Below are 23,796 nucleotides of genomic sequence, written 5' to 3'. Positions count from 1 at the left end.
CACAAGGAAAAAAATTCCATACAACATGTATTGTTCAATAAAAACAACAACTTGGTTAAGATTATGAAAACTATTGCAAGGCACTGTATGTCATAAAACAATTACCATCAGCAAGTTAATTAACATTTCATGAACTTGCATTCAAGTGTGCTTAAAGTGCAAAAAAGTTGGCCACTCAAAGTATAACGTCTTTTCTTTTTAAAAAGCACATATAATATCAGAATATTTTTCCTTATATATATATATTTTTTTCTTCAATTTGCACACAGTAATGAGTATTGCTACAATGTGAAAGATGTCGTCAGTTAATATATGAACACAAACAACATTTAAAAAAATGAATTGTGAACTGTTTAAAGCAATAGTCAAGTGGAAAGTTATTTTAGTGCAAACGTAGACTCATTCTCTTTTTTGTCAGTTGTTTTAAAGATGGCTCATTGATCCACTTTTAAAATACACATCCTGAACTTGAAGACTCCATCCATATGAAGGGTAGAGGACACATCAAGTACCAACCAGAGATTAATAAAGAGTACAAAAAAGGCATCCGCTTTGAAAGTCAGTGATGATGTTAAGATGTCAAGATCACTCTGTTGCACTCCTAGTCTCTTGAAGGTTTTCATCACATGGTCTGAGGGAAAAATATAAAGAAAATTATTTTTATATTTATAAAGAAACAGAAATATGGCAAAGTCTGTAATTCAGACTTTAAAATATGTATTTTGTAAATAAATATATACATGTCTGTAAATATGTATTTTGTACAGAAAACCTAAAGTCAAGTACAACTCTAGTTTGCCTGTTAAAAAAGTAAACGGGAGTCCCTTAGGGTAAAGAATGACACTGGGGGTGAAAGTTTTGAGAGGTTTTAGATTTCACAAGCAATATCTAAAAACAACATGTCTTGAAGCTAAATAATAGGATACAATGTGAAACATTGAAACAATGTGCATGCATACAGGGTGCAAACATCTTTGAATGGCTCCACCATTACCCAGAAATACAGCCAGTTTTTAAAAGAACAGTAAACTAACTAAAAGTTGATCCAGATACTAAGACTGCAAACAGAGCATGAGAGCATACAAAGCACATTCACACAATTTGCTTCACCACCTATGAACGTTGTGCCAAGCATTGTTAGAAGAGTATTGAGACAATATGTTAGAATTACTGTTTCAGCGAACCTGATGCCACATGACCATTCACATCATAGAGTAAACTTGCCCATACACCTCACGAATATTGTCCGATTTTCGTATGCGATCAAGTTTTCGTCAAAATTTGTACAATATAAAATAATATACACTACTCACGCGCACGCAGATGAAAATACGTGTGGCCGATTATCACAATTCGTCCAGGTGCTTTCTTTTAATTACCGCTGATTCAACCTTGCGATAATCGCGGCAGGATGGGGCCGCCGTACGAAAATCGTACCACGGTCCGATCATCGGACGAAAAATTTAGTCCGATGATCGCAAGGTGTATGGGCAGTTTAAAAGAGATCAGTAGTTGCTCTCCGCACAGCTGACCAGTCTTTTTTTTATCATCCTTCACACTGTGAAGTCATATATAAGAGTAGAGGACCCTATGAGGAACCTTTAATGAACCCTTTTGACAGTCATTGGGCAGAGTCCACGTCACCAAGAAGCAGCCTGAGCCTTGTAAAAATGTGAAGTGGTTTGACATGTGACCAGTTTTAGGTAAGCATTGGGGGCTTATCACAATGCTAAAGATTTCCTAGTAGTTAAGCTTTCATCACCATTCAAAAAAATTCAGAGAGCACATTAGCTGATTTACCGATGAGACTGAAGAGGCCAAGGAGTAGTTGATGGAGTTGGCAATGCAGACGTTGGGCTGACTAGCATTGCTCTATATATATTTGATGCAACAACCAGTATGCAAAGAAGAATAGGGCCGATGATTGCTCCTTCCAGTCCTAGGTAGTATGCACCTCCTGCAACTGCCAGACCCGTCAAATATGGATGGCCACCTCTGTTAAGAGAGAACAACACATTTTTCCTAAAAAGGTCTTTGCATATGGAAAAAAAATAACATTCCTCAAGTGCATCTTAACATGCAATGTTGACGGACATTGAAACTTGTTAGTTGTTATTTTAATTTTTATTATGATGCTATCCAAAAACAACACTCACTCATCCTTTTATCACAAGAACTACATCCACAACTGAACAGCTTTAAAAAATAAGTCTGCCTTCAGATTTGAAGATGGAAGAGTAACTTGTACCTCACTGATCTGCGTGATAGAGCTCTGAATCAATCCTCACAGGCTAAGGCCTCATACACAGGAATAAAAATATTGTGAGCATTTTGCACAAAGAAATTACCACAAATCACTAAAGGATGGCAATACAAATATGTTCTCTATATGTTGTTAAGAACTTAACAGACTCTGGTAATGAAACACACTATCTGGGAAGGGGCAATATTGTTACTGCTAGTGTTTGGAGCTGCTGATATATGCTTATAACATATTTTATTGTAAGGAAAACTCCAACAGTTCTGGCTGCTTAGCAATGTAATGTAAAGATCACAGTCACTGAGTCTGACCCTAACTACACTGAAAGCTGGCCATACACTGGTAGATTTTTATTTGAACGTTTGTACAAAAAATCTCGTCAGAACATTCGATAATGCCATCAGAGACTTGACAAATGTTGTTAGAAATTTGATTAGATTTTAACAATTTTGGAAATGAATGGAGTTTCTAGAACAAAAACCACGTACGCTGTTAGAATTTTGTTTACCTTCACTACTAGGGATGCACCGATACCAAGTACCATACTTGGTACAAGTACAGATACTTTTTCAGCTCCAAGACTAGACTAGAGAAAAATTTAAAAGTTAGGAGGCAGCTGTCATTTGTAAGGAGCACACGGAGCTCCTGGGATTTGTACATCTCTGTTTTAATGTATGATTTTGTTTTTATAAATATAAAGGGATGCACTGATACCAGTTTTGCAAGTACAAGTACTGATACTCGCCCAAGTACTCACAGATATAAGTACTGATGCATTTTTGTTTATTGTCATGTGACAGATTTTCTAAAACAATATCCACTAATGATTTCAGGACAATGGTGGAGCACCGGAGCCAGGTCCCAGCTGCAACCTCTGCAACCCTGGTAGTTCTCATGAAAATGCCAAGTATCGGCACTGGTACTCGAAAAGTATTGGTGCATCCCTAATCACTACGGTCAAAATCGATCGTTGGTTTGACCTCAATAACTATTTTCAAAAAATTGAAAATGCTCAGCAAACATTTTGGCCGCAAATGGTGCTTTGGGCAGAACTACCATCTTTCAGCCAAAATTGCGGTGCATCCGTGATTTCTCTTCTCGCTGGGTGCTGCTCTGTGTCACGTCTGACTGAGCAGACGTGAGGAGAGAAACTGTCATGGGGCTGAGCGGGGCAGGGAGGAGAGTGCTTTGTGGGGTCACAGGAGGCAGAGCCGGCAGTGTGGGGGAAGAGTCGGCTGTCAAAGGAGACTGAGCTTTCCTCCCACACTGCCAGCTCAGTTTCCTGTGACAGTGAGTCAGGATGGAGAGCGATTACAAGCAGTTATTAGTGCACACAAACACAAAATGGCCTCTAAATATATAACGTGTAATGCTGCACTGAGTTAACAAAAATAAATATGGGCACATTTAACATTTTGTAAAGAAATGAAAATAAAAAGGTAATATGTAACTGTAAGTGACTTACACTGAGCCTGTAATGTGCGCAAGATACTTTATGTGTATATATCAGATCTGGAAGCGCATATGTCTGTGCATCCTAATTGTGTCTATTACACTGTACAGTATATGCATATGTATATTTTTTATGATTGTTTTATTTAATTTTTGGCTTTATCTTTTTTATATCTATTTAAAAGGTTTTTCTTAAGTTGAATTTCTAGATGTGATCAGAGGCCTTGGTATCCACTCGAATCTCTTCTGCAAATAGAAAAGAGGCCAGGGATTAAAACTAAAACAAATTTGTGTTCTTTCAACCCTTTGATTGATATGACATACATCAATGTACACCCAGGAAAGAGTACAGTCATGATTAATGTCAAAAATATTGGCAATCAAAAATTGAATGTCAGTAGCAGGCTTTAGGAAAAAATATTTAAAACTACATGAAGCATCCCCATTAGTATCTGTATTCACCACTCATAGACTGGAGTTAAACAAAACTGTCCCTGGGCCCAGAGGTGCTAAGGAACAGATTAAAAGCTACATACAAGAAAACCGAGGGTGTCTACTTTTGATTCACAGTGCTAATTTACATTACTTTGTAGATGGAAATAATGCTAAAGTTCAGAAAACAGACTTACTGGTTCTCAGACCATATAAGATCGAAAAAGTATTTTAACGCCGATCTCCAGGTAAACATAAAAGCACTATTAACCCTTTCCCTGCCACCACCGTAAGGCATATGGCTGAACAAAACTGCTCCCAGCTGGCCAGGTCAGTATGCCGTACGGAGGTGGCATTTACAGTTCTGCTATAAGCTCATGGTTGCTTTAGCGACCATGAACTTATAGTAGAACTGTTCCCCCGACTGTCCCCTTTAAATTAATAGCTGTCATCAGCGGCTCACAAGCCGCTGATGACCACTAATAACAAAAATACCAGGCGCCCACCCTCACCTGGAGCCTCTCATCCCTGCCTGGAGCCGCTCCATGCAGGGATCTGTGCCTGAATGGATCCCCGCTGCTCTCTCCTGCTTGTAGGGGCTGAGGCAGCAGGGATCCGAAAGGAGAAGAGAGCGTCGACTGGTGGGGAGAAACCGCAAGTTTCAGGATGGCCAGGCGGTGAGGAGAGCGGAGCCGCTGTCGTCCCATCAGTTTGCGGATGACAGGGACTCTGTGCGTAGCCGAGCGAAGGGTAGGTAATTATCAGTGATATTTACCGATCCACTGTGCAGAACAAACACTGGAGGGATCGTCTGATGTGATCGTCTCAGTGTTTGTAAATAACTGGGGACCCATAGTACTATGGGCCCCCAGTTATGAATGAACAGGATGTGATTTCCATCACTTCCTGTTCATTCATGATTTTCTCAATGAGGAGAAGCACTCACTACAGAGGCTTTTCTCCATTCAGAAACTGGTAATAGTAAATATTTTACTATCACCAGTTTCTGAATGAATGGGAAGCCCCTGTACTGAGTGCTTCCCATTCATTCATTCAGTGCTGCAGAAAAATAAATTGAGGACTCCGTGTCCTCAGTTTCTTTTTCTATTTCAAAAGGGAAATGTCAGGGGTCCGTTTAGATCCCAGATATTTAATCGTATCCCCCCCCCCCAACAGTAAAAAAAATATTTAAATGTAAAAAAACAACATTAATTTAACTGTGGCAGCGCATGGCAAAGCTTTGTGACACATTGCTGTGCGCTGTGATACCTTGTGTTGCAATTAAATATACGCCTGTATCATTTTTTCCACAACACCAACACAGCGCAAGAACGATTTTTAACATAAGTCGCTTATTTACAGTTTTGGTACCTTCATTTTTTTTACCTTTTCGCAAAAAGGCGCAATTTAAAATTTGCAAATATTTGTTATTTATTAACTCAATACAGTTTTATCTTTTAGATTTAGCCAGAATTTTTTTTTTTGTGTGCGCTGATACTGATTTTAGTGCTTTATCAATTGAAATGTGTATTTTTATCGGTTTAATATTAATTTGAAAAACATTTGCCCAATTATCACAGGGTCTACAAATTTAGTAGCGGGCCTGCGCATTCAGAAAATATTTTTGGGGGGTCTTTTACAAATGCTAGCAACGCAGCAGTTGAAAATCAAATCAATGGGAAAATTTGCAAAAATGGCATGGCCAGCTGAGGTGCAAAATGTTCCGGAGGGCTTGGCAGCAAAAGGGTTAAACACAGTTGTATATTTCCTCAAAAATAGTTCAAAGCCTTGTTACATACAGCCAGCATAAGTACCAGAATCTCTCTTGATATCAGCTTCCTGTCTTTCACTGCACAACAGCAATTAGAATAAAGGGACGGCAGCTTTAGGAGCCCAGAGCACCCTCTGCAGTGTGCATGTGCTGACAGGAGGTAAAAATAAGAGTATGCAGAGACGATGACACTTCTTCACTCTATAATCAGAAGGCTGACTCCTGACTGCTATCTGGCAGACATGAAGGAGTTACAAAAAAAGCTGAACAGAATTACATATGGTTTGGCAGAAAAGACAGCCCACATGTATGTACTTTAGATGTGTATTTAGCTGTTTGCTTGAAGTTTAGCTTTAAAATATGCTACGTGGGATATGTAGTAGTCAAATACCGATCGGCATGTTTAAGGTTTGCACTTACCCAGATATATCAGAGTAAATTGCTGTATCAACAAAGTATGTTGGCAACAAATGACATATAAGTAGTAATACTGCTTTGAAGCTTTCTCCTTGGGAAAACCACAGGTCTAAGACAGCAGGGATAGCTGCCCAGTATGTTCCCAAAAAAGGCACTGCTCCAAGAATTGCAGCCAAAGCTGGAAAATACAAACAATATTTTTAGTTCATTGGCAAATATATATGTGCAAGCTAAACAAACATGCATGCAAATCTAAATGCACATACAACACACAGTATGAAAACTTGCCGTGGAACATGCATTTAAAGTCGAGAGAAATGCAGACATTTTATCTCCAAGTTCATTCACAGATCTGTTTCTATTATATTGTTTTGATTTTTTTTAAATAAAAAAGACAGGCAGGTGCATGAATGCAACTCCGCTGTTCTATGGATTATGCTTTGTTTAGAGGAGACATTTAGGGAAAGGCAGACATGTTTTTTTTTAATCTGAAGACTGTTTTATCTTGAAGTGGGATTTAGAAGGCTGTATGCATGTTCCCATATCCAGTAAAGTAAGGCTAGGGCTACACTTGCATTTAAATCTCTTTACTGCAGGAAAACTGAATGCTTGTTGGCAGTCACCTCATTACTCATTTGCAGAAAATTTAAATCAAAATGCTGCTAATGGGATGACTGTTAACAAGTAGTTACATTTTTCAGCAGCAAACTGGTTTTATCACCCACCCAGCCATAGAATTAGATGTTTTATTATCAAAATGGTAAGACTAAACAGGAATAAAAGTGGAGGAAATTCCACTGGACCATTTCAGGATTATTTGTTTGACTGCCTGTGATGGTTTTCCCTTTTGATTATATATATATATATGACATGATGCAAATGGTAGACATAACTCTTTGTATAAAACTTTATAAGCCTTACAGTCACGATCAGAAAGTTTTATGAGATGTATCATGCCTAATGTACCTTAGACTGCAGCTTTACCTACAGATTTCTACTTTACTAGATTGATTCAATACCCTCTTGCACTTCTTATTTAAATGACAAGGGAGCCAATTCCTGCAGGATTTAAAAACGCATGCTATCACTGGCACAAATAAGCTCCCCTCCCCAGCTCAGAACATGGACCATGGATTATGGTCCCTCGAGACTTGCTTCTCTCGCTGCCAGAAAAAGTAGAGAAAAGAGAGAGCAGCAAAAAGAAAATAACTGATGTCAAAGATCAGTAGTTCATCAACATGAGTTATTATTATAGCTCCAGAACATGTCATGCTGCCAGAAGAGGGTGTATCATTTATTTTGTACCACAACGTGGCTTCATACAGAAAACAAAATATTTTGGTAATTATGGTAGCTTGGGCAATAGTAATTTCTTTGAAAACATTGTATCAGCTGGAATTTCATCCAAATATTCTATTTGTCTTCAGTTGTCATAGTTTATTTTCATTGAAATATCTAAAAACAATGTTAATATCCTGTAATGGTTGAGCCAAAGCCCAGAATTCAAACCAATAAAACGTTTGTAGCTTCACTTGAAAATTCCGCTACAACTTGACATCACTGAAGCAGTTTTGTAGAGGAGAATGAGTAAAAACTGCAGTGTCTAAATGTACAAAACTAACAGAGATCTATCCACACAGACTCAAGGCTGTGATTCAACATTCTAACAATAAAACATGAAAAGGTCCAAGGGGTGAATCATTTTTATAGAAACTGTATAAAATAAACTATGACGCTACCAAAAAATCATCTTCTAAAAGCAGGTCACACTACCCTGTTAGTGTTCTTTCTATTTCAGAGACGCATCTTTAAAGTACAGTTCACTGCCAGTACTCTTAGCTGGTAACGTGATGTGGCCACATGGCATTGGAATGAGATCTTCTCTGTTCCACACTTATTTGGCATGACACAGGGCAGCATAATCAGCCTCTAAATTGTGCAACAGAGCACGCAAGAACTCGGACTGGGTTTGCGACTTAGTGCCAATATATTAAGAATGGTGGGTGTAGTAGTGGTGAAAAACTTTGGTAAGAGGTAGGGGTTGCTACAGAAGAAGAAATGCCTCTATTTCCACTTTATGTTTGCTTATACTAATTTTGATAAACATTACATCATCATTTTATGTTTATAATGTATTTCAGAGCTCAGCAAACCATACACAGAAGCTGAGATACATTGAGAGACATGAACATATAACATACAGACATGCATACACATCTTACCAGATGGTATAAAAATTATGTTTATCCCAAAGATTGTATGTGTAAGCCAAGTGTACAGTCCATAGAAGCAAGCCATTTTTAGGGAAGCATCAAATACACCCCTAAAAATGAGGAACAAAGCAAAAAGATGGCATTCAATCCACCGGAAAAACAGCTTGTATATATAGTGATATTTTCCCTATGTAAAATGCAAATGTGGTGTAATGAATTCTTACCAGCCTCCCAAAAACACTTACCATAAACACAGTCATGCTTCTTAGTCTAGTCCCTCCCACTTTATGCAGCCCGAGATGGCTCATTAGTTTACCTCAAGTGGGCCACGTATGCACAAATCTTTCAGAAGATGTGACAAGAATTTGACATCAAATTTGAATTTGGTGCAAAATTAATGTTTTTGTTCTAGGTACAAAACCAATTATCTAAGACTTGTAGAAATGGGAGATATCAGCTAAAATAATTTTCAAAATTGTAGGAAAACTAATTTCCTGCAGTGATTCAACTATCGGAAAATATGGTTCAGAGTAAAGAACTACAAACTAAATCGATATCTGCCACTGTTCAATGGGCAAATGACCAGAAAAGAAGCACGGGTCACAACTGCAAAATATAGGTCACAATAATTTTCATTTATAATCGTGATAAAGAATTTTTGCTGAATGTTCACAAAATCTTCTGAAAAGACAGTCCATGTATTGTGGTTTGGGTGGTGGTGTACTGGTGAATTAGTCTTCTGAAAGCACACTCTCAACCATCCACAGTGACATCATGCAACAGTGTACTTTCAGCAGCACTAAATAAGAGAAGTACTTTGAGTGTTTATCATAATCTCATGGAAAGACATTCATTCAGAATATTGGTGGCATAACAATTACATTAATGCCAACATAACTATGGCACATTAAAGAGGTTTTCCAGTTTCACCAAAACTGGAAAACCTCTTTGATCTTGAAATTGTACCCCCTTCCCGATCATTCTGCAAACAGAAAACTGGATCTGGTAGTCTGGACTAGTTAGCACTTGTCAGTGGATTTCTTTTTTGGAAGAGCACCAAGCAAACAAAGCATCTTAAAATGCATTCATTTCATAGCACTGGGTTCCCCATCACCCTGATGAAGCCAACAAATTCACAGGCACCAGGCAGCTGCCCAGCATTTATTTCTGTTTGCAGAGTAGTAGTAGCATTTTACATGGTAAAATGTACTAATATACAGCATAGTTAAAGGAATGAAAATCCATGATAAGATGAATGCAATGCAGGCTGATAATGACAGAAACAACATATTGTTTATAATAATTATTACACAATAACTAATTGGCCCTACTTTGTATTGCACGTCTGAAATGTTAAGAAATAATAGATTCATGTTGAAATCATAATTTCTGATTAACTGCATAAGCAAGCTATCTAGAACCAAATAAGCCAATCATTTGTCCTGTGGTTATCAGAAAGAAAACAAAACCATAAGGAGATAAAGAATGCAAGATACAGGCAGGCCCACGTGCATGCACTCATGTGAAAATATCGCACATACTAAATTGCACCAAGTCAACATGCAACTTAGTAATGTGCAATACATCCACCCGAGCAAGCAGAACAGGAGTGTCAGGATACAGGGATATGGAACATTCAGAAAGAACATGCCATAAAGGAGCAAATGTTTATGCAAACATGCACATGCTACAGTTTTGCAAACGTAAATGTTAAAAAACATTTTTTTGCAATGTTTTACATAGATGGTAAGTGAACAGAAAGGTTAACTATATCTGTAGATAATACCTAGATCTGGGTTTTAAAAAAAAATAGGATCTATAATCATATAACACAGGAAAGGCATGTACTTACACTGACACACTTATACTTACACTGATACTCCAGTTTAGACTAAAGCATGACTAGCTATAGGCAAAACAGCTTCAGATAATAAACAGAACCACCTTTACTTATTCATGTATTCAGGGCTGGAGTGACTTCTCTAAAACCTTGTTTCAATAGGGTTTTTGTTCGCTTCAGAGGGGTTTTGCATCCCATATAAGTCTATGGATATATAAAACCCTCTTCAAGCAGGTTAAATGAAGGTCAGGAGGAGATCAACTGAAGGTCAGATGCACCCATCAATGAATTCTAAATTATTTTAGAAGCATCTCAACTGATGTCAAATTGATGCCATTGATACAAGCCCAATGCCCATCGACACAGGCCCTAATATAAAATGTATCCTCATCTACATGGGTCAAATTCATTTGTTGCTTCTGAAAGCAAACCACTTATTGAAAGTCCAGATATGAACACAAAAAAGCGCCAGAAAGGACTGCTCAACCAGTACAAACCAATATACGCACGAGTATAGTCAGAATCAAAGTCTGTTAAAAATTGATAAATAAAAGCACGTTTATGGAAAGGTCTGCAGGATGCTGCCCCAAACCAGCCAGGGAGACTGCAAAATCTAGGGAAAAAACACAAACAAGGGGCGCCTTTCCTGGTGCAGACAAATTTATTAAGATCAGGATCAGAGGCAGGTATAAAACATACTCACAAAATTCATGATTGAGGTATAAAAAGTATAAAAAGTAAGTCCATGGACCCAAGGAAAAGTCTGTGAAAGCTGCACAGCCGTGTCTATGTGTCAGCAGAGGAGACTGTGTGATGTGTGATGACGCGTTTCCGGGGTCACGCCCCCTTCATCAGATACAACTGGCCCTAATTGTGTTTTTTTATATTATCAAATATGCCTTGCTTTATAGAGTAGTTCCATCAGCTTAATCTGTTCCGATATGGCTTGCACAGCCATATGAAAAAATGTTTTGACTTAAGCTAAGTGGTCTTGCTAAGAAAAGAAAAAAAAATTGAAGATCATACCTTATTGCTTCCTCTACTGACTGACCAATGATATTGGATGAAGGGCCAGGCTGAGAGAGTGGAGTAAGACTTATAACCCACTTTACAGGCTTGTAGTATTCATCACTGGAACTCAGGAGGTAGAACAGTGTCGTAAGAAAAATAATCTATAAAACACAGAACATATAAATGATCATACAAACGTTTTAGCCTGTATAGTTTTATTTTTAATGTGTTCAAATGCATTTGTTTAGAGCCAATTTAAAACGTTCCTGCTTCTTTTATTCTTTCTAGTATGTCCAAGCATTTCACCTCCCATCTTCGTCTATAGAAATACTGGAAAATGCTCATAAAATTCTCTTGCAAATACGTATGAGCATTTACCATACTCAGTTATGACTTAGAACAATTAAATATGCTCGTAAAAGGAAGCAAGATACAAGCCTGGCATTTTCACTGACTGAAATTGCCCATCTAGGCACGGCTATCAATTGTTACAGTTTTGTGCTTATGTGTATGTAAATAATAGTATCGGTGCCGGTGCCGCCCCACTTCTTGATTGGCCAGGAAGCCAGCTTCACTTATTGGTAGGCCGAGTAATGAAAAAAAAAATATTGGCACTCGTACTCGATAACGAAAAAACGCTATCGGTGCATCCCTAATACATATTATATATAGTTAGATATATATAATATGTGAATTCTAATACAATAAACATTTTTACACAAACCACTAGAAAAAGATCCTAACATATGATGGTAGCATAGCAATGTACAGTGACAGTGCAGGTTTAGAGCACAGAAAGTTATACAGTCACCCAAAGAAGACAACATAAACATGCTGGCACTGTTGTAAAGATAGACAAATTCTGTGATCTTTAAAGCCGAAGTTGAGTAATGTTGGGGATATTGGCTTGAGCAGTGCTGTATGAGTCAACTGCAGCAGCTGCTTGTGTGAAGAGCTGTACTGTTTGCCTTGCCCTTGATGCCCTCTCCTCAATTCAATGAACTTGTACAACTATTTTCTCCCACAATGCATCTTGTTCTATGAATGGGCAATTGAGATCCTGTCATTAACCCACTCTTCTACCATTCACCTAACATTGTGGGAGAATAGTAGTATGTGTTTTCCAATTAGAGAGCTGGCTGACAAACCTTACACCCAAAGCTGGCATCAGATAAGGCCATGGACATCCACCTGATAAAACTTGTGAGAACATGAAAACATGTTAACAAAAAAACACGTGGCAGTCTTGCAAATCTGCAAAACAGCTGCCCAATGCTGGCAAAACCAAGAAGCAATCACAGATCTAGTAGAAGGTGCCCTGACCGTAACAGGACAGTATGGAACCTGATCCTTAAGAATCCTGTAAACTAGATGGTTTTTTTTTTGTTTGCCAGTGTCCAAATCCTAAAAACTAACACTTTTGTAACACTTCTGTAAATACTAAAACAGGATCAAGCACATCCAGCAATGTGCTGGATCAGACTAATCCACAAAATTACTTATTGGTGCATGCAATAAATTAGGATGTCTAAATATCCTTTTTAACATAAAATTTAATTTGATAAAAACATTGTAGCTTCAAAGTATTCTTAATGACCATGCATGAAGTTTTAAGGAAAATACAGGCAATTAAACAGATCATATATGTTTAAATACATACCAAAGATAAGACAAAATTGAGAAGTGCAGTGCCACTGTAGAAAATGACTGTAAACAATGTTGTCACTGTAGTAAAAAGTAAGCTTAAGTTTCGGCTCATTACAATCCATAGGGACTCCAGTATCTAACATAGAACAAGAAAATTCATCATTTTAGCATAAAGAGGTTTTGTGTCACATGTTCAACATTTAATAAACAGTGTAAAATTAGTGTAATGTAAAAATGGTGCACATAAAGTTATTCATTTTAAATTTCTACATGTATGCATTGTAAATTCATTAAAATGCATTGTAAACGACAGCATACTTACCTTTCTAGCTGCCTGGGCTGTCATACGCCACTGTATACAAAAGCAATGTTCATCTGAAGTCTACTGAGATGGACACTTCCGGGAGTGTCGATCCCGTGTCCCCCGCAGCGTTCGGTGGTACCTCCCACAGACCTCCATGTCATTTATCCTGTGTAATGGGAAAGGTAAGTATTCATGCTCTTTTGCAGGTATTCTTTTTGCCTGAATTGATATGGCTGATAGGGAGTTTTTTTTGTAGAAATACATAGCAGCAGCTTGAAATGGGACAGTCATTTCTATGTTGGTTGCTTCAGAAACGTAGTGTAGAAAAAAAAAACAGCTGAGATAAGAATCATCACAAGACATTTAGCTCACCCCAGTGATCACAGCTCAGTGCAGAGTCTGGAGGGGAGGATTTGTGGGCGGAGACTGGGAGGATTCTAAAGAGGAGAAGTGAGAGAGCTTCATAGTTCTTATGTCTGACTGTAGTCCTTCACATGAAAAAGCACAGAGGGTGGCTACTTTTCAGCACACATAGGGACCATGGAGAAGTAGCCACCATCTGGCAGGAAGTTGTGGCTGGAGAAAAATAAACCGGATTTTGGAGCATTTCGAGCTGAACAATAACAAAATAAGGTACACAGTCATTGATTATATATTAGAAGTTATTTTTATTATTTAATTTTTGAGTTTAGTGTCGCTTTAAGGTCCCAGCGCGAGCATGGAGAGATAGCATTTTCTAAAGGGGAAAGAAAACTCTGGCAAAGGCAGTGTCTAAGACTAGGCCCTGGTACTCCAGGCAATGCAAGGCTCCAGCATTGACTTCTGTGTGCAGTGGACAGAATGAAGGGAAGTGCAGAAAATTGGAAGTGCCAGGTGCCCACAGCAAAATGCAGGTAGCAATGGACAGGACAAATTGGGATGTGTAAGTATGCATCCTTGATATCCAGCAAGGCTAGGAAATTACCTGGGTGGAGGTAGGTGATGACAGATCGGGAAGATTCCGTCCAGAACTTTTGGACTCACAAGAACCTGTTGAGGATCTTTAGATCCAGAATAGGGTGAGCCACTTCCTTGGCCTTGGGGACAATAAATAGGTTCAAAGAAAACCCCCTGAAACTTTTCTGCCTTCAGTGTGGGTACGATGACCCCATGATAAAGGAGCTGATCCAACACGGTGAAAGGAGCCGCGTGTCTTTGAAGAACGAGGGGAAGGCTGAGAGTGGAAATTCAGTTTGCAAGCCCTGGCAAAAACACTTTGAACCCAGGTACCCCAGATGTCTTGGGCCCAACGAGCTGAGAATGATGACAGACGTCCGTCCACCTTGTGAAAATGGGGGCACTCCAAGACTTTGGAGGGCTTGAAAGACCAGGCCCTATGTCTAAACTGGGAGCCCTGCTTTGACCTAGGGGCCTGAAGCCTGGGAAGGAAAAAAGGAGCTTTCCAAAATGAGGAAGTGGAAGCTTTAGCTACAGGAGGTTTTGACTTCTTTTGGGGCAGAAAGGTACTTTTGCCCCCAGTGACCTCCTTGATGTAGGTGTCCAAGGATTCGCCAAAAAGATGTTGCCCGGTAAAGGGCATGAGCTCTTGGAACTTCTTGCATAGGAGCTCCATTGACCAGCATTTAAGTCAGATAAGTCTCCACATGTGGATGGAGAGGAGACTCGTTGCAACAGCAGGGCAAACAGGCCTCCAACCTTTTGTTTGGAGTTCCTAAAAACAGGGTTGTCCTTGACAGGGACAGTAAAAGTCTAGTTCAGACAGGAAATATCAGGGTCCACCACATGGAGCACCCACCTCGTAAGAAAGGTCTTCTCCACTTGGTATTGTTGGGCAAGTGGAGAAGGAGGATAGAACACAGATTCCTCAGAGGCAGATGCCTTGTTATTGTCTTCCTCCTCTTCCACAGTAGCATTAAAGGCCAGTAGGGAGTCAGAGGAGGTCTCCAAGGGAGAGAGGACCTGCTTGTTGCTTAGCACTAAAATGGTCTGCCATTTTTTCCCATAAACTCAGGCATTAGAAAAATCTGAGAGGAGGGGGTCCTAAGGGTTTCAGAGGCAAAATTGAAGGGGACAAGGAGCAATGCATGGGACTAGTGACAAAGGTGTCCCTAGTAGGGTTAGAGCTCTCGCCAGCAGTATGGTCAGGCTGAGTGGTCGCTGAGCAACCACTACAGTGTCCCAGCTCCTGATGTCCGTCATGTGCACAACCGCATGTCCGTCATGTGCACAACCGCATGCCCGTCATGTGCACACAAGAGGGCGCGTAGTGTCACAAAAGCTGTAGGAAGGCAGTAACCCAAGGCATAGGTGTGCAGTGGTGTAGTATAACGAGGCAGAGCATGCAGAGTGACAGCAGCAGCAGACAGTATGTGGCTAGGTTGAGTGCACACCGAGAGAGACAAAATAGTGGGTGCTTGCACAAAACAAGTACTCCAGGGGGAGTTGTGCAGGTTCAATGTAATAACCCTGTAAGGAAACATTAAGGGAAAAAAACACTAAAGTGGTAAACTGAACTGGAGACACAGAAATCAACCCATTAGAGAGATGGGCCGTGGTCTGGAAAGGAGAGACTTTAGGGTCTGGATTCCACTGCAATGGACAACGGCCCTGGACACATAGAGCACATTTAGCATCTTCTTTTGCCTACCAAGGCATTTAACACAGACCACGAGGCTGCACAGAAAAGCTGCATAAACTTCAGATATGTCCATATGTGTTCAGGTACTAATAGTAATATTAATGTAATATTTTTTTTTGGTGTACATTGTACTTTTAAACCTTTCCCTGAGAATTGTTATTATTAGCACACACAAGGGTGGCTCCATACGACTCAGCAAGGGAAAGGAGCCAGCCTAAAGCAGGATTTTAGGGCCAGTGCACAGAGGACCAGCTGTTTCTGCAGGAAGCTAAAACTGTTAAACATCAAGAAGCAATATTTATAGTGATTTAATCAGCATTTGAAATTAATTATAAAAAAAAAAGTTTTTATTGGAAATTTCAAACATGGCTTAAACATATCAAATAAGACAATAAAACAAAGTAAAAAAACAAAACAAAACTCAGGAAGACATGACCTTCTGTTGGTCATCTAATTCAATACCCCCCTACAATATTCATTAATTGCATAAAAAATATTTACATAGTTTATCACGTGTAAGCTTCTTATTTCAAAAACGACAAAAGACAAAGAAAAACAAGAACAAAAAAAAATTCCTACCTGAGGTGTAAAAAATGTGTGTTTATTGATAGGTAGTGTAAACAAAATGTGTATAAAAATAGTGCACAAAAAGTAAATAGTGTATACTAAAAAAAGAAATAAAAATTTTTAAAAAAAAAAAAAAAAAACACTATGAATGGGAGAAAGAAAAAATATATACATATTTTTACTTAGTATAACAATGTGTTTATTAATAGTGAATAATGTGTGTAAAAAATAAAAATGCCTAGAATGTGAAAATATGTGTTTAGTGAAAAAAATAAAAATCTTTACAAAAGTAAAAATACTCTGATTAAGAGGGAAACAAAAATAAAAAAATACCTATGATGTGACCCTACGTGTTCAGTGAAAAAACTTGGTACTCTTTACAAAGAAAAAGTACTCTATGAATAAGCAAAAAAAAACAATTATCGTGATTCTACTATAACTCTCTTACTAGAACACTCATGTGTGTGTTTATATTTACTCTCACTCCATTATATCCAAAATGTGCAAAAATAATTATATCCTCTTTAAACCCCTCCCTATTCCCCATAAATGAAGTGATTCATTTTTCTTACTTCACAACCGTCAAAGTGTTCTTTCCAAAGAAAGGAAAAAAAAACCCCTCACATCTCGGCCCTTTCCAACTATAACCTCCTCTTTATATATGTCATCTTCTTAATATCATCCAATAACACATACCTTGCCTTCTCCTCTACTATAATATAAAGAGAGATGAGAGTTAAGCATTAAATAATCTAACTCATCTCCCTTTTCACATAGAAGAAAGCATTACTGATGTATATGACTCTGTGGACTTATAAAAAAAACCCCAGCATGACCAAATTCTAAGGAAACGTTCATGTGCATTCTTACTACTGTTTGTTAACTCTATTTGACATAACGTAAAAAAAAAAAATCTTTTGACTTTAATATCACTTTAACTGTGAAAAATGGCCCTAGATTTATTGCTCTCACTCTGGCATACATGGAGATATCTAATATGTGTGATACGATGGTGGCTTTCTTACGTAGGCACACCCGACGCGTGTTTGCATTAGTATGTGAGGGGCTGGGGACTTAACATTTTTTGGGTGTTTTTAAAAATATTTTAAAAAACTTTTTTTGTTTAAAAAAAAAAAGCCCTCTATGTAATAGCACTTTAGTGATGACAGGTGCTCTCTAAGGAGGCATTAGGGGTCTATTAGACCCTTAATGTAACCTTTTCAGCCCATTGAAGCTGATCAAGGACAGGCCATGCTTGATCCACTTCTTCCCCTTCTTTGGTTGGGGAATGACAGTTCAGAAACAAAAAATGAAATCAATCTTCCCTTCCAGCTTCCTTCAGTGGGGAGACCAGTGAACGGATGTTCATGGTCTCTCTCTCTCCTCTACCCACTGACACCTGCGATGTCAATCCTGGGCCTGCAGGAGGGGCAGCCGAGCCTGGGTAGTACCAGATGGGAACACATTTGCCAGCCTGTGGAAGCGTTCAGCTTTACAACTGCCCGAATCACTTCCAGTGTAAAGCCAGCTGTCCGCTTTACGCATGTAAACAGACTTCCGGCGGCTGTTCTGTTTACTACATTGACTGGGGGTAGGTGCATGTACAATTTTCTGTGATTAAACCACAGCGCGGGCATTGCTGTGCCATGCGCTCTGGTGCGGGCGATCACATGGCGGCAGGAGGTGCGAACAAGCCCTAAATTCCAGGTATGGGGGAGAGTCTGATGTTCTCCCCTTCCTCCTAGGAAGCAGTGTTCAATTGCCAGGCCCAAATGCTAGGATGAGAAAAGGTCATTAACCCATTGTAAGCTTTAGCACTTACTGACAAGCAGGAAAAAAAGGAGGAGAGGAGTGTGGGGAAAGCAATAAATAGTAGGTGAGGGTGTGGGTTATCAAGAGTGAAATATTAACAATACAAGTGTACACTAAGAACATAAAACTAAAGAAAATATAGAATCAATGTCTCACCGAAAGAAAGGTTTCAATATTTTCATGAACAAAAGAAGCGATATCTTGCCAATCCAAGATGTCTCCAAGCCAACTGTTCTGACGTTGTATCTGCATCTTGTGACCCTTGTTTCTGCTGGAGTTTGTCACATTCTACCAAAAGAATATACAAACTTTAAATCTCAAAATAAAGCATCAGAGAACAATGCAAATACAATATGTGTACTACCGCTTTCAACAGTAATAACTACCAACCGAGAAGATGAAATATGACAGCTGAAATAGCAAAGAGTCTATTAACATAGGAAAAGTAAATCTCAGAGGCTTCCTACATCATTTAATTTTCATATACTGAAAACCTACCCCAGGTATTCAGCATGTAATTTATTATAATGTCTTTAGAGTGGGACACTTTGAGCCTATAATATTGCACCTTTTCACAATATTCATATTTTCTGAGATTGTGGATTTGGGTTTTCATGAGCTGTAAGCCATAATCATCACAATTATGACAAATCACGGCTTTAACTATCTTGCTTTGCATGTAATGAGTCTATCTCATATATTAGTTTCACCTTTTAAGTTGCATTAGTGAAATAAATGAACTTTTGCACGATATTCTAATTATTCGAGTTTCACCTGTATACAGTATAGAACCAACATATTGCTCTGCACTTTAAAAAATATATAGACCCCCGTTTACATCAGTTCTTGCACCCCACAGCAGGTTACTAGTCCCTGCCATATAAATACACATACTAAGGCTAATTCTGAGAAAAGGACAGGTGATCTATATTTTTAAATAGCACAAATAATCTTACAAGAACAACAAAAAGGTGCCCAGGACCCAGGACCCTACAGGATATTTCCAGGCTGCATAGAGGAAGCCCTCAGGCGGGGTGAAGTGGAAAGGTGTATGGAGACTTAAGAGCATTAAAAGACCCAAAGTCAACAGCAGGCTGATCCTCCAAATGCAGGGTGAGTCAGTCTGCATCAATAACATTTGAAACAACCCATTGTATATCAGTCAATTGCAGAAAACTGCGGAGATCCACAAGCAACCACTCCCGACTACTGGAATTCTGAGTCATCTGATTCAGAACGAGGGTGATCAGAAACAAACTCTGCCGGAGATAATAGCTGGGACACTTGGTAAATGCGCCCGAAGACCCATTAGGGAAGTATGGGCTGAAGTCACCTAAAGCAGTAGGACTGTGCTTTGTTTGTCTTTGAGAAGACATGATGTGTCACATGGCCATCAGCAAGTAGGCCCAATGTGAGGCTAGGCTGCTGTCTCTATAGGTGGGCAATGGAAAGGAATTGGATGGGAGAACCACTTGGTGCTTCTATGTACAGACTAGCTCAGGCAGCGGTGTGGAGGTCTTGAATGAACTCACAGAAGATAATTATCAGTGCTGTATCAAGGATCTTGATTGAAGTATTACCGCTTTGATTGTCTGACTGAATTAATTATAGTTAGACTTTTTTCTGCACAACTAAGGAAAAAGTGTCCAACTTCCTAGAACACTAGCAGAAAAATAAGGCATGATGATTAGAGGCATTGTTATACAGGTGATGGCCTTCAACTTCCTGTAGGCTTCAGCAAATAACATGTTTTGTACTAAATACACAGATTTATTTATTCATTTTCTGAGGCTTCTGTAAAAAGTCTTGTCCATGACTAAATGTTACAATAAGAGTAAACACAATGCAGATATAGGAGATCCTATGTGCAGATCACCTATGAAAACCAGAAGAGCTTGAAAAGTTAAGCAGGACCAGCAAAACAAAAAAGAAAAAGGTAAACAAACATAAGAGGGTAAAACAAAAATAAAATAATGGAAACTGTTGACTTTTTTAACATATTTGTACAGCAGATCTTGATTCAAATAGCACCTACAAATAAAGCTGATATACTATAAATGAAGCATAAAACGGACATAGTGTATCTTTTTCTTGATCTAAATGAACGGCAATGTAAATTTGCCGTATGATAAAAATCAGTACACTCCAAAAACAACTTCAAACCCCCAAAAAACTATAATTGATTCCAGATTAGATAAGGTTCCAATGATTATAACCTCCTTAGTTAGGTATGCAGGTGGAACATGTTTTATTTAAACCTCTACGATTTGGTGTTCTCTTTGCTACTGAAGTGTGTGGTGTCATCATGCAATGATCAACAGAGTCCCCGTTCACACTTGCGGCTCACGAGACCATGCATTGTGTTTGTGTGTGCTTTACCGAGTGTTAGCCCATTCATTTCAATGTGTTGCCCCATGTGCGACAAACGCATGAAAGAAGCTCATGCGGCAGTTTGAGCTGCGAGCTTAAGACTATTTTTACCACTTGTTTTTGCACGTTTGGTGCAGGTCAATGCATGGGCAAAGAGGAACGGTTTACCAGCCGCATTTGGGGTGTCATTAACAAGCAATGGCACCGCAATGGCACCACAATGGCATCACGCATTTTAATTGTGTTGCATAAAAGCGCACGCATCTCATCTTGGGGTGTTCAGATAAATCTTGCAGCAGCTGGAGTCAAAATGCATCCATCTAGAATCAGAAAGAGATTGCACCAATTTACCCTGCATGGTGTGTTAAGAAAAAAACCTTTGCTGTCCAAAAAAGAACATTAGAGCAAGACTACGGATTGCCATATAACATATAGCCAACGATCAGGGGCCTTCTGGAACAATGTGCTGAAGATTAAAGTTGTTTGGTCACAGCATTCCAGGAAAAGAACCACACAACAACTGTGAAGCATAGTGGTGGAAATGTTATGGTTTGGGGTTGTGCTGGGCAGTTTACACTCATGGAGTCCGCTATACTGCACCATATCAAAGTTTTGCTTGACGAGAATGAGGCAATGGGTCTTTCAACATGATAATGATCCGAAGCACGCTAGCAAATCCACCAATGAATGGCTCACAAAAGAAGAAATAGAGGGTTATGACATTCCCATTGAAATCTTGTAGGGGGCTTTTGGAACAGGCAGCTCATGCAAGAAAACCTGCAAACATCTCACAACAAAAGGAATTTTGCATGGAGAAGTGGTCGGAAATTTCTATGTCAATGTCAGGGACTGGTAGGCAGTTATGCAAAAGTATTTTCTACTAACGGGGGGCATTACCAGCTTTTGATGAAGTGTGTACTTACTTTCCCACAGCTTGTGACAAATTGATGAGTGCGTTTGCCATTTGTTTTGCTTGTTTTACTTTCCCACAGCACACCATTATATTTATTGATATTTTTGTCTTGTGTTCTTATTCAGTATATCACCTTTATCTGTAGGCACTGTTTGAATAAAGATATAATGCTTGCCTGTTAAAATATGTTGAAAAAGTCGCCAAATTACAAGGATTATACCTAATTTTTCACATGACTGTAGAGTTTGTTTGTTTGTTTGTTTGTTTAACTTTTTCTTTCTTTGTTTTGCTGGTCCTGCTTACTTTTTCAATTGCTTCTGGTTTTCATGGGTGATCTGTACATAAGATCCCCTAAGTCTGTTATTGCAGTTACCCTCATTGTAATTTTTAGTCATGAAGAAGAAGGTCAATCACATACACAAACAGTAGGTTTAGAAACTATTAATTAAATTGTCAATCATCTAAAAGATAATATTTCCGATATCGGTAGAACCTGGAAAGCTGAGTCTCTTGTGATCTCCAGCGAGAAGATCTTTCTGCCATAGTTCCAGAAATTGTTTCAGCCCACCCATGGGTCTTACAATATCAGCACTCTTTTTGCATTTTCCATAATATAGAAAATCCAACAAAAAGAAAGGGCTTCCCTTATAAATGTTGTGGCAAATCTTATCACCAATGTGCCAATAAGATAATAGACCAATAGACTGTTGACATATCTATCATATACATATTTTACTACGTAAAATACCTTTGTGATCCAGGAATGGTACAGTCTGTCCCAGAGTTCTAGAACTTGTTTCTCAATTATAGCGGTGTTGTTAACCTTTTCTCCTAGTACCTTGTGCAGCTGTAAATAAATTCAGACATTAAAGTGATATTACACGCTCACAAGTAAAATACATATTACAGCAGATCTCAGCACTTACAATCATTGCAATGTGCTTTCCTTTTTAGCGCTGTGGTTGATTTTCTTTACCCATTTGAAAATGCTCTCTGTCCCGGATTGGGTTTCAGGTGTCTCTTGCCCCTTACAGGCTTCCCTGGAGACATCTTTGCGTGCACGTTCCAGCCAGCACCACAGATACCTCCTCCTTCTTCTGCCTGCGTCCATAGGACATAATGCAACTCTCCTCCCTCCCCTGTCCCTCTCTCCACCAAACAAGTGATTAGGAGCACAGCTCGAGCCTGTGCTGTCCTGAATACAGGCTGTATGCGACTTATCAGTAGCGTGTGCTCTCCTATCCAGAAAAGTTTTTACAAACCTAACACTAACCCACCTTCCCTAGCCCTCATGAACGTATCTGTACCAAACTCCTTACTACAAGTGCTTACTTCAGTAGAAAAGCCAAAGCCTCCTGCAATGTTTATAGCGGCACAAATCTTTTTTAGCAAAGACTGTGTTTGCGCAGTATACCTTCATAGAGACTAGAATGGTCACTACACAGACACAGCTGTCCTTCAACATTTAACCCCTTCGTGACTTGGGAGATGAAGAGGCTGTATTACTTACCTTTCTCCTGGCTCCGATGCTCTCCTCCTGAAGCCCCGCGTGGTTCCTCCAAATACTCAGGGCTCTCAGCCCTGCACTGTATATGGAGGAGGCAAGTGTGCAACCATGATTAGAAGCGCCTTAGATAGGAGGCTTCAGGGCACCAGTCACACAAATGGAGGGTGCCTACCAAAGTGGGGGAAAAAAGGTTAGTATTACTCCTTATTCCTCTCCACTAGACTTAACCCTTGCATTGTGGAGGCCCCACTGCAAGGGTGTTTTTTTGTTTTCACAGAGTTTTAAATGTAAGTTTCTAAAAAAATTCCTAAGAGACCAGGATTAGCCATAGATGTTAAAGAGTGACATATTGGCACACCAAAGCTTTCCTTATCAGCCCTCAAATGAACACTCTACTAGGGGCCTGTTTATATCATCATGTTAAAGTAACGCATAGTAAAATGCCTCTTACCCCAACAAATGGTAGCGCAGCAATCACGTTGCAATACGTTGCAGTGCCATTCATTTTGTATGGCACTTAAAAGATCTACAGAATGTACCTGCACTACAGTGCACTTAGTGCACCACAAAGCATGATCAAGTGTGTTGCAGAGCATGTATTACTACATCATATCCTGTCGTGAATAAGCACAAAGCGTTTTC

At 39.1% G+C, this 23,796-nt stretch overlaps 1 protein-coding gene across 1 annotated transcript in view; it reads right to left on the bottom strand.

Moving 5' to 3' along the window:
- Positions 1-409: 409 nt before the first annotated feature.
- LOC108799199 (transmembrane protein 245) overlaps positions 410-23,796 on the bottom strand; it is a 37,632-nt gene continuing 14,245 nt past the window's right edge. Inside the window, exons 5-12 of the mRNA XM_018571030.1 lie at positions 22,396-22,494; positions 18,521-18,652; positions 13,057-13,179; positions 11,412-11,557; positions 8,555-8,655; positions 6,336-6,510; positions 1,791-1,995; positions 410-621 (exon numbers count right to left, since the gene is read on the bottom strand). Coding sequence (XP_018426532.1) covers positions 1,797-1,995; positions 6,336-6,510; positions 8,555-8,655; positions 11,412-11,557; positions 13,057-13,179; positions 18,521-18,652; positions 22,396-22,494 — 975 coding nt within the window. The 3' untranslated portion in view covers positions 410-621; positions 1,791-1,796. The remainder of the gene's footprint in view (positions 622-1,790; positions 1,996-6,335; positions 6,511-8,554; positions 8,656-11,411; positions 11,558-13,056; positions 13,180-18,520; positions 18,653-22,395; positions 22,495-23,796) is intronic.

This window comes from Nanorana parkeri, unplaced genomic scaffold, assembly GCF_000935625.1.
Source record: "Nanorana parkeri isolate BGI_ZX_2015 unplaced genomic scaffold, ASM93562v1 scaffold1655, whole genome shotgun sequence".
Taxonomy (NCBI): Eukaryota; Metazoa; Chordata; class Amphibia; order Anura; family Dicroglossidae; genus Nanorana; species Nanorana parkeri.
The sequence above is the reverse complement of the archived record's forward strand: the minus strand, read 5'-3'. Positions and strand labels throughout refer to the sequence as shown.